At 34.7% G+C, this 17,706-nt stretch overlaps 2 protein-coding genes across 2 annotated transcripts; both read right to left on the bottom strand.

Moving 5' to 3' along the window:
* Window positions 1-522: 522 nt before the first annotated feature.
* LOC110719101 lies at window positions 523-4,630 on the bottom strand. The gene is made up of 4 exons (XM_021898001.1): window positions 4,617-4,630; window positions 2,097-2,393; window positions 1,805-1,921; window positions 523-1,188 (listed from the first exon to the last, which is right to left on the bottom strand). The coding sequence occupies exons 2-4, from the start codon at window positions 2,289-2,291 to the stop codon at window positions 727-729; spliced, it is 774 nt and encodes a 257-aa protein (XP_021753693.1). The 5' UTR covers window positions 2,292-2,393; window positions 4,617-4,630; the 3' UTR covers window positions 523-726.
* A 535-nt stretch (window positions 4,631-5,165) lies between these two features.
* Window positions 5,166-6,207, bottom strand: LOC110719110 (glutamic acid-rich protein-like). Its single transcript, XM_021898012.1, has 2 exons — window positions 6,105-6,207; window positions 5,166-6,012 (listed from the first exon to the last, which is right to left on the bottom strand). The coding sequence occupies exon 2, from the start codon at window positions 5,747-5,749 to the stop codon at window positions 5,282-5,284; it is 468 nt and encodes a 155-aa protein (XP_021753704.1). The 5' UTR covers window positions 5,750-6,012; window positions 6,105-6,207; the 3' UTR covers window positions 5,166-5,281.
* Window positions 6,208-17,706: the final 11,499 nt, after the last annotated feature.

The following is a 17,706-nucleotide window of genomic DNA, read 5'->3' as shown; positions in this document are numbered from 1 at the left end:
AAGACCTCGTCGCAAATCCATTTTTGCGACTAATTTTTGGACAGTCGCAAATTTAGCGACGGATTTGCAACGCCTTTGCAACTACCATTTAGCGACTAACTTTCAAATTTTAGCAACTAAATTATTGTCCGTCGTAAAATATTTGCGACGGATTAGCAACTACTTAGACCAATGTTTTAGGACTACTTTTGCGACGGATTAGTGACTACAAGACCAAACTTTTGCGACTACGAGACTAAACTTTTGCGACTACAGAGACTAGTTTAATTGCGACGGATTTGCGACTATTGAGACTAATGTTTTTTGCGACGGATTAGCAACTACATACGAGACCAAATTTTTTGCGACTACAAAACTAATTATTTGTGACAGATTAGCGACTAATGATTTTGCAACTAACCAATTAGTCTCTAAACCAAATTTGCAGTCACTAAATATTTGCGACTAACTATCAATATTTGAGACCATAATTAAGCGACAACCAATATTAATCACAAAGTAAAAAAGGTACCCACGCATAAATTCAAATAACCAAAATGTTAACTTTATTCAAATATCCAAAATATCAATCAATTTTGTATCAATGTATTAAAAAACAATATTTAACTTATAAGACTAATTGTTCCAAAAGTCACCTCCCATATAAAAAAAAAGCTACTTCAAACAAGAATTAATGACAATGTAAAAGACCAGTTGTTCATAAAATTACCACCAAGAAAATAAAAATCACTTAGTTGTATCACGAGAGCGGGTGACTGCAGGCGTAGGAGGCTTATAAGGACGGTAAACTTGTTTTACAAGTGATACCATTTCCTGCAATGTTTTTTGCATAGCTAATTTTTCCTTCTTCCATGTAGCTTTTTCGATCTCATGATTTTCGACGAATTCCTTAGCATATTTTAAGCTCTCTGCCGCTATTTTTTGGCTTTCTTCTACCTTGTTATGGTTTTCTTCCGCCATCTTCTTTAGTTCTTCAACTTGAGAACTTAATTGAGAAATCATGGAAGGAGTGTAAGATGATGCAGTAGATTGAGAAGTAGGATCACTCTTGTAATACATTTGTGAAGCACTCCCTAAACCGTAGACTTTTCCTTTCTTTTGCCCACCTACAACCTCCAAGTAGACTTTGTCGGGGTTTATCTCAATTCCTTTGTTCTTATATTCCTCAAGTTTTTCCATATATTCTCCCTGCATTAAGATATGTATTAGTAACTATGATCTCAAATGTTAAAACTTTAATAAACTAAATACATTTTAAAAATAAACAACTATAATAAAAATACAAGCAATGACTCGGGACATCGTCCCGGATAAAAACTTGTTTGGACTTCTGAAACACAATTTAATTTAATTGCTTTAGAGCAGCTAATAGAGTATTACCCATCAATGATGCAAGAACATGAATACAAGTACAGTCAGAGTTACCTCTTAATAGATGTTCCAGATTACAAAGGTACAACTATTGGGAACATAGTATCATGGGTATTTTTATTATAGTTGTTTTTTTAAATAAAAAAGGTAACACTTATAGCAAAATAATTTATGTAAGCAGTTATTAGTAAAAATTTCGACAAAGTCTCCTTTGTAAATTGAAGAATCCCCTCCTATAGGGTATGGCTTCAAAATAAACCTGTCTCAATTCACATTGTGCCATACCACATTAACCATATGATTAATGCCGGAAAATCATTCTCATCCTCCAACTCAATCACACAAACAAATAAATAATCTATAATATCTCCAAACATTAACTACCACATTTTTTTTTTTGTAATCTTAGCAAAATATAGAAGTATACTCATACCATGACTTTTTGAGACTTGTCACCCATCAATTCAACTTCATCATTGCCCACACAAACAGAATGAGTGCTCTCATATACTTCAGCAGCAGTTGGTAAAATTCCATCCTTTTTCTTTGCCTTGTATTAGAAGAAGTTGTTAGCACTAAAAAAAATACAACAAAAAATAGGGGACATAGACTACAGAGCAATTGTAATAAAGACTAGCTATTGTCATCTCTTAGTGGCTAAATATTTTCTACTTGCTTCAATCTTATATAAAATCACAAGTTAGCTACTAAAATCATACACTTACCATTTTTTTAACCACTTGAGGAGTAGATACGCTACCTTGGCGATGGCCAGGGTCAAACTTCTCTAATGTTTGGCCAGATAACCGATTATCTCTTGCTTGGTTAGAACGTTTCAGAAAATCAGGATGCTTACGCTTATTTATGAATTCAGCTCGAACAGTGTCAATCATGAAACTAACTTCCTTATGGAGAGGCATTTTGTAAACTTGGTTCAATGTGCCCCTAAGTCGGTCCCCAGCTTTTTTGTCAAATTCTCTCCTAGCCTTAGCATCGAACTCAGTTCTCCAAGTATATGTACGCTGCACATAATTAACATGTAAAGCTTATAATTTTAACTCAAAATAGCATATTATACATATATAATTTTATTTCTAATTTATAAACAAGATTTTGATGGGAGAGTTTAAGCTTATGGAGAGTTTAAGATTTTGATACAAAAACAGTCTATAACAAAAGAAGACACTTCTACATATATAAACAAGCAGCAAAGAGCCAGCATACAACTTCCTGTATCCAGTAAGCTACAACATCTTTATATAGACTCATGCATGCCAGACATGCTCATTAGTAACAACGTAGATGTAGTTAGGCACCTGAATTATTTTTGTTCCCTTGGAAAGGAAACTGGAAAAGAACTGTAAAATACTGATTAGAAAACCACTTGATGGGAAACAAATATAGTGCCCATCATACCATAACAATACAAACTAAAACGGGAAGATAAACTTTTGAAATTGATCAAACTTATTACTAAGTTGTGAGGGCTAAGCAGCTTGCAAAAGCATTGTTCTTAGGATTTCTATCTAACTTCTAAGAGAATCTGATTCAACAGCATAAGCAACCTCATTATACAAGAGTTTCAAATCATTACCTCAAGCTACCAGTAAACCCTTAGCTAGCAGTAACAAACATGGGGTTTTAATGTGAGCAACAAGGAAATTACAGCAAATATTAGCTCACGATGGTTGCATTGGTGTAAGGAAAGCAGGGTGCAGAAAGGGACCGTTAACTAAAGCTTATCCAATGCAACTAATTAACGAAACCCAGAAATCAACGCCGTGAAGACAGCATTGTCATCAAACCTGGTTGCAACTCAACTGTAAGCTACCCTTAAGAAACTAAATCCCAGGATTTGAAACGGTTGTATTTTTTCCTATTCTACGGTACACTAAAATGGCCATGCTTCTCAGACTTCTAGCCTAGTTTCCAAACACACAGGTTTCAAGCTGCCCAGTCTTCTGCACAAGTGGCATATTTTACAAGCATACATGCAGAAAAAACTGAACTCACCTGAAGCTACAGCAGATTAATATTAGTATGAAAATGAAAATTTGAAGCGTTTGCTTGCATGACAATTAATTTGAAATAAAAGCCAGAAGAAAGTAACTAGGAAAAGGTTTCTCTTTGGCTAAAACATATTTTGTTGAGTTACCCACTACTCGATCTATTCTTTCTCACCTGTTTTCACAATTTATCATAAACTTAGAATAGGAAGACGAATGAGCCATCCAGATCATTCACTATGACTCCAAACTGAACTACAGCCAAGAAGAAAAATATTCTTCAGAATTTTATGTCAAATTCACAACACTGCACTCATAAATAGCTAGAAAAACTAGAGTACGTAATGCTGCTTATTCAATGCAAATAAATAAGTAACCTAATCAAGACATAAAATTGAAGCATTCTCCTCATATAACAGATTAAATCAGCAACAACCCATATTACATTCAGAGCAAAACAATGAACACTTCTTATACAGTCAGAAAATTCAAAACACTTCTAGTGTATAGGCAACCCCCGCTTGCCCTACAGCAATTTTAGAAAATCAAGCGAACCCTAGAACACAACCACCAGAGTTTTCAAACAGTTAGCAATGATGCAGCAAATAGGAGCAAGAAAGACAGAGTTTTCAGCAAGATCCTACAACAAAATTCGAAAGAGCGTGCCCTACCATAAAATTTAGAGGTTACACATTTGGATTGGTACTTAAAATTTCTTAAAACAAACCTGGCATGGCTGTTGGAATACACGAATGTTGTCTCTGGTGGGGTTAGAAGTGCTGCTGCTGTGGATTGTGGCTGTTGGAGGTGCCCTGCTGCTGGCACTGTGCACATCAACGCTGATGCAACGGTGTTGGAAGGGTGGGTTGTGAGCTTGGGGGCTGTGATTAGGGACTCTGATGGCAGCATTATGGCTGTGATGGTTCGTCATGTGAGTGCTCAGGTCCGTGTGGCTATGGCAGAGGCTTTCGCATCACGAATGGGGGTGGTTTTGGCTACTGAGATAGGCTGTCAAAGGGTGTAATATTCATAGCATGTGAAAGACACCTATCAAGATTGAGTCATCTCTAGCCTTAAATCAAATTTCTCCATTTTTTCTAGACTCCGTAATAAATATAACTATAAACAATATATACATAACAAAGATATCATAACCACCTCTTTGAAAATTCCAACTCCAAGGGTAATATAACTAAAACTATAAAAATATCTAAGATGACAACTAAATTCTAAACGTACCTTAAACTCAGTGAACCAACAATCCCTAACCATAAGTGGCACCTCAGTAAAATTCATGTATGGGTGGTTGTAGTGTGCCTTCCAAGATTTTGTGACATTTCCACTAACGGTATGGTAATCAAACCAGATGCAAGAAAGATTAAGCACAAGCATAAATAATGATAATAAGCTACTAATACAACAAATATAATACATAGATAAATATAACTGACCATAGCCCATGTGGTGAGAGCTCAATCTTTCCTTGTTCCACTCCTTTCAAATTTTGTGGTGACACATCATTCTCAACAACAACATCAGCATTAGAATTTACTTGTACTTGTTCATTAGAAGGTGGTGGTGTCGGTCGTGTGACCACAGGATTTTCTTGGTCAACCGATTGATTATTCGCTCGGACACCGCCTTGATTACCTCCCCGACCAAATTTTGAATTTTTCATGAAGGATTTCATTTCCAAAGAACTAGAAAGATCAAGCACAATAATTAATTTATACATAATAACCCATAATAAAAAATAAAAAAAAAATTAAAAAAGTAAGCTTACAAATATGATCAACAAATTTTAAAACATTTATCATATATCAAACAAATAAGATAAACACATTGTCTATCAAACAAATAAGCCCATAACAAAGAAAACACATTGAAAACTACAAGCTTAGAAATTATTCTTCTTCTTCATCCACATCATCATCATCATCATCCTCGTCATCGCTATCAGTATATCCTATCTCTCCATCAACCTCTTCTTCAGATTCAGATTCAGTATCTTCCCATTCATCTTCTTCATGTTGTTCTTCCTCTTCACCACCTGAGCCGTCCTCCTCCATTTCATCCATATCCTCGTACATAACACCATCATCATCATCCGACGAACAAAGGGTTGGGGTCTCAGCAATGTCTACTTGGAAAATTGACTCATCGATTGGAGCATCCACACTTGACCTAGCTTTAGTCTTAAAAACAGCCCACCATTGACTCTTATCTTTCTTTAAGCTTGGATAAGAGGTAAAATACACTTGATAAACCTGATGTGCTAGAACAAAAGGATCATATGCAGGGTATTTCTTAGAGTGGTTTACATCAACTAATCTATACTGCTCATGAATATTCATGCCATTCACTGAATCCATCCAATTACATTTAAACAAGACAGTTTTGAAGACATTTACGGTCCCCAAGTAGACCAGCTCAATGACTTCTAAAATGCCGAAGTAATCAATTTCCTCCTCACTTATTACACCACACCATAATTCATAGTTGCCTTGTGCTTTCCATAATCAAAAGTGTGAAACTTAAAGCCATTGATGTCAAATTGCCTCCATGTTTTGACTTGTCTAGACGGACCCATGGCAAGTGCTCGAATCACTTCATCAGTCTCATTAGATTCGATAACCTAATTTCAAATTCAAGCCATTAATTAATAAAATATATAACCTTAGTCATATTTAGCGAATGATATATCGAAACTTGATTGTAAAAACTTACAAAATCCTGAAACCATTTGGAAAATTCATGTGAAAACTTGCTCCAAATATCATGTAGGTCAATACCAGGATATTTTTGCATCATCGACTCTTCAAACTTCCTATAAACCTTAAAACGTTAACTATCTAGCAAATTGCATAAAACAACTACCAATTATAGAAATTTGTACCTTTCATATCCTCCTAACACCCCACAATTGGAAAGAACATAGTGGTGTGCATGCTTGACTTCTTTCGAATCTAAAAACCTTGTTTGGACACCTTTGCCTCGACCTTTGCTAAATTGGAATAATTCTGGTATAGTTGAATCTAGATCATCATCATCAACAACATTGCGTCCTAGATCTCTAGATTTCGTATCAACATGAGGTTGAAAGTAATAAGAACAAAAGTTAGAAATCTCTTCTGCAAGATAAGCCTTGCAAATCGAGCCTTCCACTCGTGCCTTATTACCAATTTTCTTCTTCAGATGATTAAGAAATCTACAAAATAAGTTAAATTGACTCATTCACATGTAAAATTATAAATCATATAGAAGAAACTTGAAAACAATGGAGTGGATTAGGAAAATTTATATTACCTCTCAAATGGATACATCCATCTGCATTGCACAGGACCACCCACTTTTACTTCATGTGGCAAATGAACGGGTAATGCTCCATTGAATTGAAAAATGCAGGTAGGAATATTTTCTCCAACTTGCATAAGATTTCTGGAATGTTTTTTTCTAAACGAGTCACATCATCAACTTTAATAGTGTAAGAGCATAGATCGCGAAAAAATTGGCTGATTTCAGTGACTGCTTTCCAAACATTATCAGGAAGAAGTTCTCTCATTGCAACGGGCAACAACCTTTCCATGAACACATGACAATCATGGCTTTTCATTCCATGTATCTTACAGGCTTGCAAATCCACACATCTACCAAAATCAGAAGCATATCCATCTGGAAACTTAAGATCTTTTATCCATTCACACAACACTCTACGTTGTGCTTTATCAAGAGTGTATGGTGCTTTTGGGAATATCAAGCTCCCATCATCAGATTCAATAGGCTCTAAGCTACTCCGCTTACAATATCGCTGAACATCTAGGCGAGCCTTATCTGTATCAACTGCGGTATCTTTCACATTCATTATTGTGTGGATGAGTTGATCAAAAAAATTCTTTTCAACATAACATCTAAATTATGTCGAATCAACAAATCTTTCCAACAAGGAAGCTCCCAAAAGATGCTTTGCTTATGCCACCTGTCTTAACCTTTTTTTATTTTGTCGAATGGATTTTTGGATCAATGGACTTTGGAATCTCCTTAACCTGCTCCCATAGTTGATGGCCCGTCAATATTGGAGGAGGCAATCGAGTTTCTGCTCTTTTTTTGAAAAAAGCAGTGCGGTTTTTTCTATAAGGATGTGTAGGTGGGAGAAATTGACGGTGACTATCAAACCATGATACTTTAGAGTCGTTGTCTAGCCAAAAAGATCTATGCTTATCCATGCAGTATGGATAAGCCATCTTTCCCAATGTAGTCCAACCAGATAACATCCCAAACGCAGGAAAGTCACTAACCGTCCATAAAAGGGCAGCTCGTAACTTGAAATTTTTCTTTGTGGATACATCATATGTCATTGTACCTACTTCCCATAAAGATTTCAGTTCGTCAATCAAGGGTTGCATGTACACATCCAAGTTCCCTTTTGGGTTTTTAGGACCCGGAATGAGCAAGGATAAAAACATAAACGGCTTCTTCATACATAACCATGGAGGCAAGTTATATGGGGTAACAATTACTGGCCAACAAGAATATTGCCTTCCAAATTTTCCATATGCTGAGAAACCATCTGTGCATAGACCCAATCTAACATTTCGGGGCTCACTTGCACAATCCTTGTATGTGTTATCAAGATGTTTCCATGCTTCACTACCACTTGGATGGGCGAGTGTTCCACTTACCCTAGGATTTTGTGAATGCCACTACATTTCATGTGCAAGGTCTTTAGTCGCATAGAGCCTTTGCAACCTTGGCGCGATCGGGAAGTAGAATAACACTTTGGCCGGCACACATTTTCCACGAGAAGTCTTCTTATAACGCTCCCCCCCCCCCCCCCCCCCCCGCATTTCGAACACTTTTCAAAGTGAGCTTTATCCTTCCAAAATAACATGCATCCTTTAGGGCATGCATGTATCTTCTCATGAGGAAGTTCAAGGCCCTTTACCACATTTTTAGTGTCATAGTACGTCTTGGACATTGAATTCTCATCAGGAATTACTTCACTAATGAGCGATGAAATACTATCGACACATCTATGGGGCAAGTTGTATTCACACTTCAAGCTCGTAATCCTTGAAGCCATCTCTAAAACAGATAATCGACTTCCTTCATACAATGGTTTTTGTGCGGCCGCTAACATCTCAAAAAACTTCTTAACTTGAGGATTAGGTTCTTCTTCAACATTCCGAATATCTTCATGCATTGGATCACCATCAACTTGACCAAATGCATCAATAATCATGTCAACATACGGATCCGATGGCTCATCAGGTGCTTTTAAAGAATCAAAATCCTCTCCATGACAAACCCATTCATAGTAGTCATTAAGAAATCCTTTTTTATACAAATGCTCTCTAACACTTTCAACATCTAAAAAAGGAACATTTTTACACTTTGAACAAGGGCATATAATCTTTGAAGATTCTTGAAAATCACGGTGTTGTTTAGCAAACTCAATAAACCCTCGCACGCCAATTGTGAACTCTTTTTTTAGTAGTCGACCTTCTAATCTCTCATACATCCATTTTCGATTCAATTTCTCCATGATCCTAACTGCTAAATGACATTGTTAATCATACACACATATTCATTGGGTGGGACAACATAAATATAGAGAAACCAAAAAAAGAAACTTAATAGGAACAAAAAAAAAGAAACTTAATGCATCGGTGTATGATATCCACGATTTGCATATGCTTATAGTGAAACAAGCAGAACAAAACTATGACAGGTACAACTCAATATATTTTACCAACTCATGGAACAAAATTTCATAACAGCGGAAACTACATACATCAAAATATGAAGCAGCATAAATATGAGAATAGGATATCTAGTGTTAAGGAAAAATATTAGAAAAATAATCTAAAAATATTATATAAGGTTTTAAGTCAGTTTTTGTCAAGTGGTACAGCTGGAAAATCTGAAAAACATGGTATGCTAGTAAGGAGTTGACAGTGTCTTTTCTAATTACATTTTTGAGTTTCAACATTTTTCTATACAGGTCTACTCTTTTAAATTAAAATCATGAGAAATATATATATTTCTATAACTATTATACTACGTACTGACACCTCATTTTTTGTTGATCTCTCTCTCTCTCTCTCACTCTCAAAAAAAAAAAATTCTCCAATGGAGAATTTGGTAACATGGGCACGCTAAAATCACTTGATATGATAAATTATTATCTGAGAAACACATATTTAATCTGATGCCCCGTTTGTTTTGCTGATAATATAATTTGACTATGTAAAGCACTACAATCAAAGGTGGACATTTCATTTTCAATCTCACACTCAAATCTATGGTGTAGGACCATTAATTATGAGTAAATTCAAGTCAGATTCATATACAATTACATAGAAAACTAAAGCAAAGGACCATGAACACAAATTACAAATTGTATGATTTATAGCCTTGCATACAAAGATTTTCAGCATGACTTATCACTTATCAGTCACACACAACAGATTTAGCAATGAAATACCCACCATAATTCGCAGACCAATTACAAAATTTCATCCAACAAATTCATATTTACAAAAGAATTAGCAGCAGGGCCAATATTCAGATTGTTAAGGGTTTGGTTATTGTTGACAAAAATCAAAATATATTCCCAAATTCCCAAATAAAATTGGGAAAATTGCAGAAAAACAGTTTCTATTTCACTTTATTTTATTCCTAATTTATTTATTTTGTTATTTATTTGATTTATTTACTTGTATAGTTTTATTTAATTTTTATTAGTTTAGTGTTATTTCTCTTTTTCTATTTCACTTTATTTTATTCCTAATTTATTTATTTCATTTTTATTTGTCTTGATTTCTCCTCGGTTTTGTGTTTAGGGTCCCGGGTTTCATGTCAAGTGAGTTTGGAGATCGGGGACGAGTGAAAGTGTGTGCAATTCTTTACTTTGATGGTTGTTTCCCACCTCTTATCCATCACCCCACCTTCTTAACCTCCACCACACCAATTCCCCTGCTCCCTCTCGCACACAGCAGCCCACCAAAACCTTGCTGCAACTACCAACCACATCAGCCCACCAAAACCAATCAACATCCCCTGCTCCCTCTCCTTCACTCACGCATCAAGCCATCAACCACCACGCATTCCAGCCTTACCACCAACAACACCACACACACCAGCACCAACCACCGCCAAAACTGCCAGCATCTCCTAAAACTAATTAGCCACGCACTTTTCAGCCCACCAATTTCATCCATCATCCACCAGAGCAACCCCAACTGCTACAGCAACAGCAGCCGCACCACCACAACCCAAACTAGCCACGCAATCACACCTCAATTCTACCACCATCACCCAATTGCAGCCGCACCACCACCTTCACACGCAACCGCAACAACAACCCAATTATCCCCTGCTCCAATTCACCTCGCAACAGCCCCTGCTCACCCTCACCAACACCAGCAGCCACCCAAACCAAACTAAAATCACCACAGCAGCCCCTCACCAACACCACCGTCAACAACCAGCAACAATTAAGCAATTCGGCCCCTCAATTAAGCAAAATTTACTCACAATTTGCATAATCATTAACCAAATTTCACGAAATAAGGTTAGTCCAATTGTGAAAAAAACTAGCCACACATGATTCAATTATTCGTTACCAAGAAAAACTAAAGTAGCTCGATTGAAATTTCAGAAAAGGATCCAAATAAGCCTTAATTAAGCACACATAATTGAACCCAATCTCGACAAAACGGAATTCTACCACCACGATTTCACTAATTAAAAGCATGAGTAAAAACCTAATATATCAAAAGCAAAATTAAGCTTATGAATTAGAAAACAAACCTTAAATTGATGATCAGTGGAGAACGTAAATTGCACTACAATAGAGATTCAGCGCACGAAAATAGCTATAAATTTGATATTTTTTTATGAAGAGCAGTAAAGAGAAGAGTATGTAAAGAGAAATAGGGATAAACTGCACTACAATAAGGAGTTATAGTTCTTTTTTTTTTTTTGGCGGCAACAACTTTATTATACTAAGGGTTTTCTTTAATTCTTTCTTAATAAATTAAAAAAAAAAAAGTAGCGACAACCATGTTAGTTGCAATAGTAGTGAAATTTTTAGAAAAAAAATGATTTCAAAATTATTAACACTGGCAACTACATTTTAGTCGCAAATTATTAGAAGAGTGTCGTAAATTAGCGACTGCATAGCAACTATTATAAAATCGATTGCAATTTTTTGCGACTACTCGTCTATTTCAGTTGCAAAAATACTTTTAGCGACTGATTATTATGGTAGTCGCAAAAATCAGTCGCTAATTAGTGACCGCATAGCAACTACTGCAAAATCGGTTGCAAAATTTGCAACTACTCGTCTTTTTCAGTCGCAAAAATATTTTTTGCGACTAATTATTATGGTAGTTGCAAAAATCAGTTGCTAATTTCCCTTTTTCTTGTAGTGAAGTGAGGTTAATTCCTTACCCTAAATTCTCAATTCACCGTTTCTTAACCCCGTTATCCAAATTGATCATGTGATAATTGTCAGATATGCAGAAAGACCTACATACCCTCAATTTCCAGCGTAAAAATACTAATTTAGCCCATTGAGATACATTTCATGTTTATCAAGAAGATAAACTTGGAATTACCTAAGGTAACAATTGCCCTTACACTATGTTTGGATTGAAGGAAATGGAGGGAAATAAAGGGAAGAGAAATGGAAGGAAAGATTATCTTTCATTTGGATAACAAATGGGGAAAGAACAGTTGGAAGGGGGAGAAATGAAGGGATTAAATTGTAAAAAATTGATCGCCTATTATGGAGAGATTTGGAAGAAAAACTCGTCTTTTATTTCCCTTTCTCTTCCCTCCTCTTCACTTCCTTCCCCTTCTTTTCTTTCCCATTTCTTCAGCCAAATACACCGTTACTCTCCTCAAACAAAAATAAAGAAATACAAGTTTAAGTTAATCCTTTCCATGATTAAACCAAACAAATGAAAAGTTAAGAGTTAAATGATTCCTTTCTCCCACTTATTTGTTTCCTTTCCACTCCATTTCCATTAATCTTACCAAACGTCCCTAAAAGTGATTCTTTTAATTTTAAGACAACACCAATCCTAACGACGTAGACAATTATCAGCTTTAATGAAAGCTACCAGTTTGATAATTCTAAAAACTAGAGTGGACTGGGACATATGTAGTATGTATGGTTAAGCAGGGAAAAAAATGTTTTTTTTTAAAAAAAAAAAGAAAAAAAAAGTAATATGGGTAGTTATGAGTAAAAAGGGTGGTTATGAGTTATTTTTGTTAACAAAAATAGAAGGGCTAGATTTTAATTGAGTGATATGGGTAGTTATGAGTAAAAAGGGTGATTATTGGTTTTTTTTCTTAAAAAAAAAAAAAAATAAAAGGGCTAGAATTGCAAGGATGGGAATTTGGAGTGTTGTGAATTAAAGTTGGACCATGTCTTAAATTATATAATTCATACTTTGTATTTCCTCCGTTTTTCGTTTATTGCACCATAAGGACTTTTACACTATTCATTTAATTTCTTTGACCATCTTTTGTGATTTATCCATTAGGTTAAACGTAGTCATGTGGGAGCTAGCTAAATTAATCTCAAAATCTAATTTTCAAATATCAACTTTATATAATTTTTGCAATAGTATAATTAAAGATATTACTCCGTACTAGTCAAAGTAGTGCATTGAAAAGCATGAAACCTCTCATGGTCCAGTAAAAAAACGAATGGAGGAAGTGTAAGATTTGCATGGAAGTCCCTTACATATACTTCCTCCGTTCTAAAGTAATGCACTCCTAGAGCATGTTCAATGCATTTTAGCCGTGTAATATGTTCAAGTAACAATGCTTTCAAGACATACAGTGTACAATTGCAAACCCCTGTAAGTAAGTAATTTACATACAATTTTAGTAGTTCAGTGGCCTGGTTTGTTTAATTGCAAGTAAATTTTTCCTCCATACCATTCAATTGTAAGCTACCTATGTGCTTCGCATATACAAACTGTTTAAGGGCTCTTACACAGCTAAGTAAGGGCCTATTCTAATTAATTGAATTGAATTGAATTGAACTGAACTAAATATTTTACGAGAGAAGGAAATTAAAAATGAACTGAACTGAACTTATTGAAGCTAAACTAAACTAAACTAAACTGAAATAATCTACGGGGAACATGCCCTAAGTGAAAATCATTATTCAATTTTAAGCGACCTTCCTCCCCCCCCCCCCCCCCCCCCCCCCCCCCCCCACCCCCCAACACACACAACAACAACAACAACAAAAGTTTACTTAATTTTTTTTTAATTAAAAATATGTCTTATTTGAGATTGAGATCTTATATAAGGAAAGAGAAACTTTAACTACGAAGAATTTTTAGAAATTTAAGATGATACATGTCCATGTTTGATTTTGAAAATTTCGGCTAGCTTTTCACAAACTTTTATAATGTGCATAGTTAAAATTACTAATGCTTATTATAGGCATTATAAGAAAAATGGGATAACAAAAAATTTGGTACTCCCTTTATCACAAATTTTATTAAAAATAGAGCTTCAAGGAAAATTATAGCAATCCTGTCAAAAAAAAAAAAAGGGAAAATTATAGCAACAAACCATTAAAACAATAGTAGATAAGCCCATATATGAGCTAGATTGATCTCTTTAAAGCCTACACGCTCAATTTACCAAGCCCAAATTGAGCCTTATACGATTTCTATACTTTGGCAGGAAAATAGTGGTACTGGTACCTACCACCAGGTATGAACCTGCAACCACAAATTACATAATTATAGACTTGTTAAATAATCTACGTATTACATGACTTAATTTCAAAACAAAATATAATAAATGGCAATTAGAAGTGAAAAGTGGATTGCATATGATAATTTGGGGTATCGCTAAGACCCAAAACTAGTATGACTATAGATGATGTTGTGGCCGATTAAATTCCTCGTTGACAAAACTAGAGGCATAAGCTTGTCAACGAGGAATTTAATCGGCCACATCATCTATGGAGTTGGTATCTATCCAAAAGACTCAATAAACCTTGTTCCAATGCTTGAGGAGGGACTTGTAAATGACATTTAATTGTTATGGACTGATAGAGTATAAAATATATTTCTGGACCTCAACCATCAATTAATGTTTTTGGTTGAGTTGATCTTTAACTTGGTATCAGAGCCGTAACATAAGGTCGCGCGCTCGAATCTCATCCACACCTCCTTCAAAGTGGAATTAATTCGCGCCGGGTATGAGAGGCTCAACCATCAATTAAAATAACACATTCGGAATCTCAACTCTAATACTATGGCTATTAAAAAAAATAACACATATAGTATGATTTTAGAATGAACCTCTTTTGGTCTTAGTTTGGGAACTCTCTCTCTTGATTTATGGGTGACATATATCCAAATTTAACATACACATAAGCATATTTTTTTAAAAAAAAAAAATTAACCCCTCATAGAAGAATCAGTTTTTAAGCGAATTTTGCTCATTGCTATCATCTAGAATAGAAGGCGACCTGTTTCTTAACGACATCAAATACCCAACAAACATATAATTGTGTACAATACTTAATTTTTGGAAGATACTTCAAAAAAGGGCAACTGAATTTTGTTATGAGTTACAATTTCCTAATTTTCTGGTACAATTAATCGGCGGTTTGGAGGCAACAAGGTTTTATTTTAATTTAATTTCTCTTTATACCTACCAAAGTTTTATTTCAATTATTTTATTATGCTCTTTATCCCTACCATATTGATTATATTAATTAGTTGCGTCCACAAACTTAAAATGGTCAATGTCTGATGTTAAAATTTATTACCATTTGATGGCAATTAGAAACTTGTGAATGTTATTTACGTTAAAATGAATTAGGAGTAAAAGCTCAGACTCACCGACAAAAAAGTTGATGTACTGTATAATTTAATTAGGATTAAAGTTTTATAATCTTTTGCAATAATTTTAATTAAGTTACTCCTTAATAAGTACTGTAATTAGTTTGGAAAAATTATTAAATACTGCAGGATAGCTATCGATCGTTTCTTTACATGATCACAAGGAGGGTAGTTCACAACCAGTCAACTACTCTCCTTGTTCGTACAATTTCTTACATTGGTACTCGACTACTCGGTCTATACATTCAACCATCGATATACTACGTATATACTTTAAGCATGTTTTGTTAGTACATATTTTGGGTTCGTAACTGATTATGTTAAATCATTACCGTTATCGAATGTTTGGTTAGAAAGTTTGGTAATAATTATCTTTAGCCAAAGATAAGGTATTTCACCTATTTGTTACATACCTAATACCTCTCTAAAACCTAATTAAGGTAACAAATACCCTTACCAACCTCAAACACAAAGTGATTCTTTTCCAAGTGAAACCAAATATCAAAAAAAAAAAATGTTAAATGATTTCTTTCTCTCCTCATATTTGTTTCCTTTTCACTTCATTTCCAATGTTCTAACCAAACGCTCCCTTTATTTCTTATGACATTGGTTGCATTTGTAAGGGCCTTTTCTATTTATTGAACCGAAATAAACTGAACTGATTGAAGCTGAACTAAACTAAACTTAAATAAATTATTTATGAGAGAACGAAATTAGGAATTAAACTGAACTGATTAGAGTTAAACTGAACTGAAATTTTGCTGAAGAGAAAAGGGTATTAATGAGCACTTAAAAAGGCTCTGAGTTCAAAAAAAAATCAAGAGAAATCTTATTATTTTGTCTAGTAAAGGCATTTATGATGACTTATCATCATAAGACCACTTTTATGAACCATTGTAACTTTTTTGTAACTCGTGCTATTTCAATTTCTATACTCCTCCACTGTGAATCTGTGATATTGTATAATGCTCCTTTTGACTCTTTATTTTTGCTTCATTGTCATTTTTCGGGTTGAATTTGTCATATTGTACATTTTATTAATACCATGTTTTTATAATTTTTACGTACATGAAAATAAAAATACTCGTATATACGTTAATAGGCACAAGAGAGACCATTAAAAGTTGGGAACCAAAAAAATTGGAACATAGGTTTTTTTTTTTTTTTTTTTATTTAGACCAGGAACATAGGGGCATTAAATATGGAGGAAAATATAAATTGGATACATAAATATTAAATATAGGTTGTCAATTGTCATGCTGTAATATAATATTATATTTTGTAATTGAAATATCTATTTTGTTTACACACACAAAAAGAAAGAAAAATATCTATTTTGTGAAATTAATGGAAGACATTCTAGTGATGGAACAAAGAATTGGTCAGATATCAGATATGTAGTATCTTCTCCAATTAAGCCTAGCAAACAAACTAGAAACGGCCAACCATGCAAGCCAGCGTCGAGATTTAGCAAATTAAATGCGCGCGGGTGTATTCAATGTGGCTACAGTCTAGTATTGGAGAACAATAATATCCTACCATCACTGCAATATTTTTTTTTTTTTTTGTTTTTTTTTTTTAAAGAAGTCCTAGCGGACATTAAATTTCATTAATAATAGTCATACGACATTTACAATTGACAATTAACGATAATGAAAACGAATTTAGCAAAATCAAACAAGAATTAATCGGGGAAGGGCTAAGAATCCAAATACATAAATATAACAATTCGGCACATTCTCGGTTCGTTGTCTCATACAACTTTTTTAGTGAATCCGTCGCCGCTTCGCAATTTTGTGAGAAAGAAAATTCTTGTGTTGATTCCGTAACCCGAATCCGAGCCATAATCAATAGTAGCCCCGCACAACCAGAGACCAAATTAAACACAAATAAAACCTTGTCTTTCGAAGGAGTCCGAAAAACCTTGTCTTTCGAAGGAGATCGAAAAAACCTTGTCTTTCGAAGGAGATAAACCCTTTCTTTCGAGGGAGACATTATTGTAACCTAGAACAAATTAAAAAACTTGAAAGGAAATAGAATTTGGGGCTTTCCACCGGTGAAATCCGATAGAAGGCCCTTCAAAATTGACAGTGGAGGCTAAAGTTTAGGAGAGAGAAGAGAGAGAGGAGGCTTACCATCACTGCAATTTAAATAAGTATCAATAGTCCAATATTAATACTGTCATTGCAGCTGGCTACTAGCTACTATACATTGCAAGTCATTTTCACCTACTATACACTTTCAAAATATGGAGAAACAAATACATGGTATTCTGAGAATCAAGGTTGGCCTAGTGGTTGGAGGCCCTCCTTTCACCCCTGTGAGAGAGGTTCGATTCTCACCCCAAGCAAGTTGGATCCCTTATTGTAACCTAGAACAAATTAAAAAACTTGAAAGGAAATAGAATTTGGGGCTTTTCACCAGTGAAATCCGATGGAAGG

This window comes from Chenopodium quinoa, unplaced genomic scaffold, assembly GCF_001683475.1.
Source record: "Chenopodium quinoa cultivar QQ74 unplaced genomic scaffold, ASM168347v1, whole genome shotgun sequence".
Taxonomy (NCBI): Eukaryota; Viridiplantae; Streptophyta; class Magnoliopsida; order Caryophyllales; family Amaranthaceae; genus Chenopodium; species Chenopodium quinoa.
This window is presented reverse-complemented; position numbering and strand designations above follow the sequence as displayed.

Coding starts and splice junctions, on each gene's coding strand:
- LOC110719110 (XM_021898012.1), bottom strand. CDS start 5,749: ATGGATTCAGTGAATGGCATGAATATTCATGAGCAGTATAGATTAGTT.
- LOC110719101 (XM_021898001.1), bottom strand. CDS start 2,291: ATGCCTCTCCATAAGGAAGTTAGTTTCATGATTGACACTGTTCGAGCT. Junction 1,922..2,096: donor CTCAAGTGGTTAAAAAAATG/GTAAGTGTATGA, acceptor TTCTAATACAAG/GCAAAGAAAAAGGATGGAAT. Junction 1,189..1,804: donor ACAAGTCTCAAAAAGTCATG/GTATGAGTATAC, acceptor ATCTTAATGCAG/GGAGAATATATGGAAAAACT.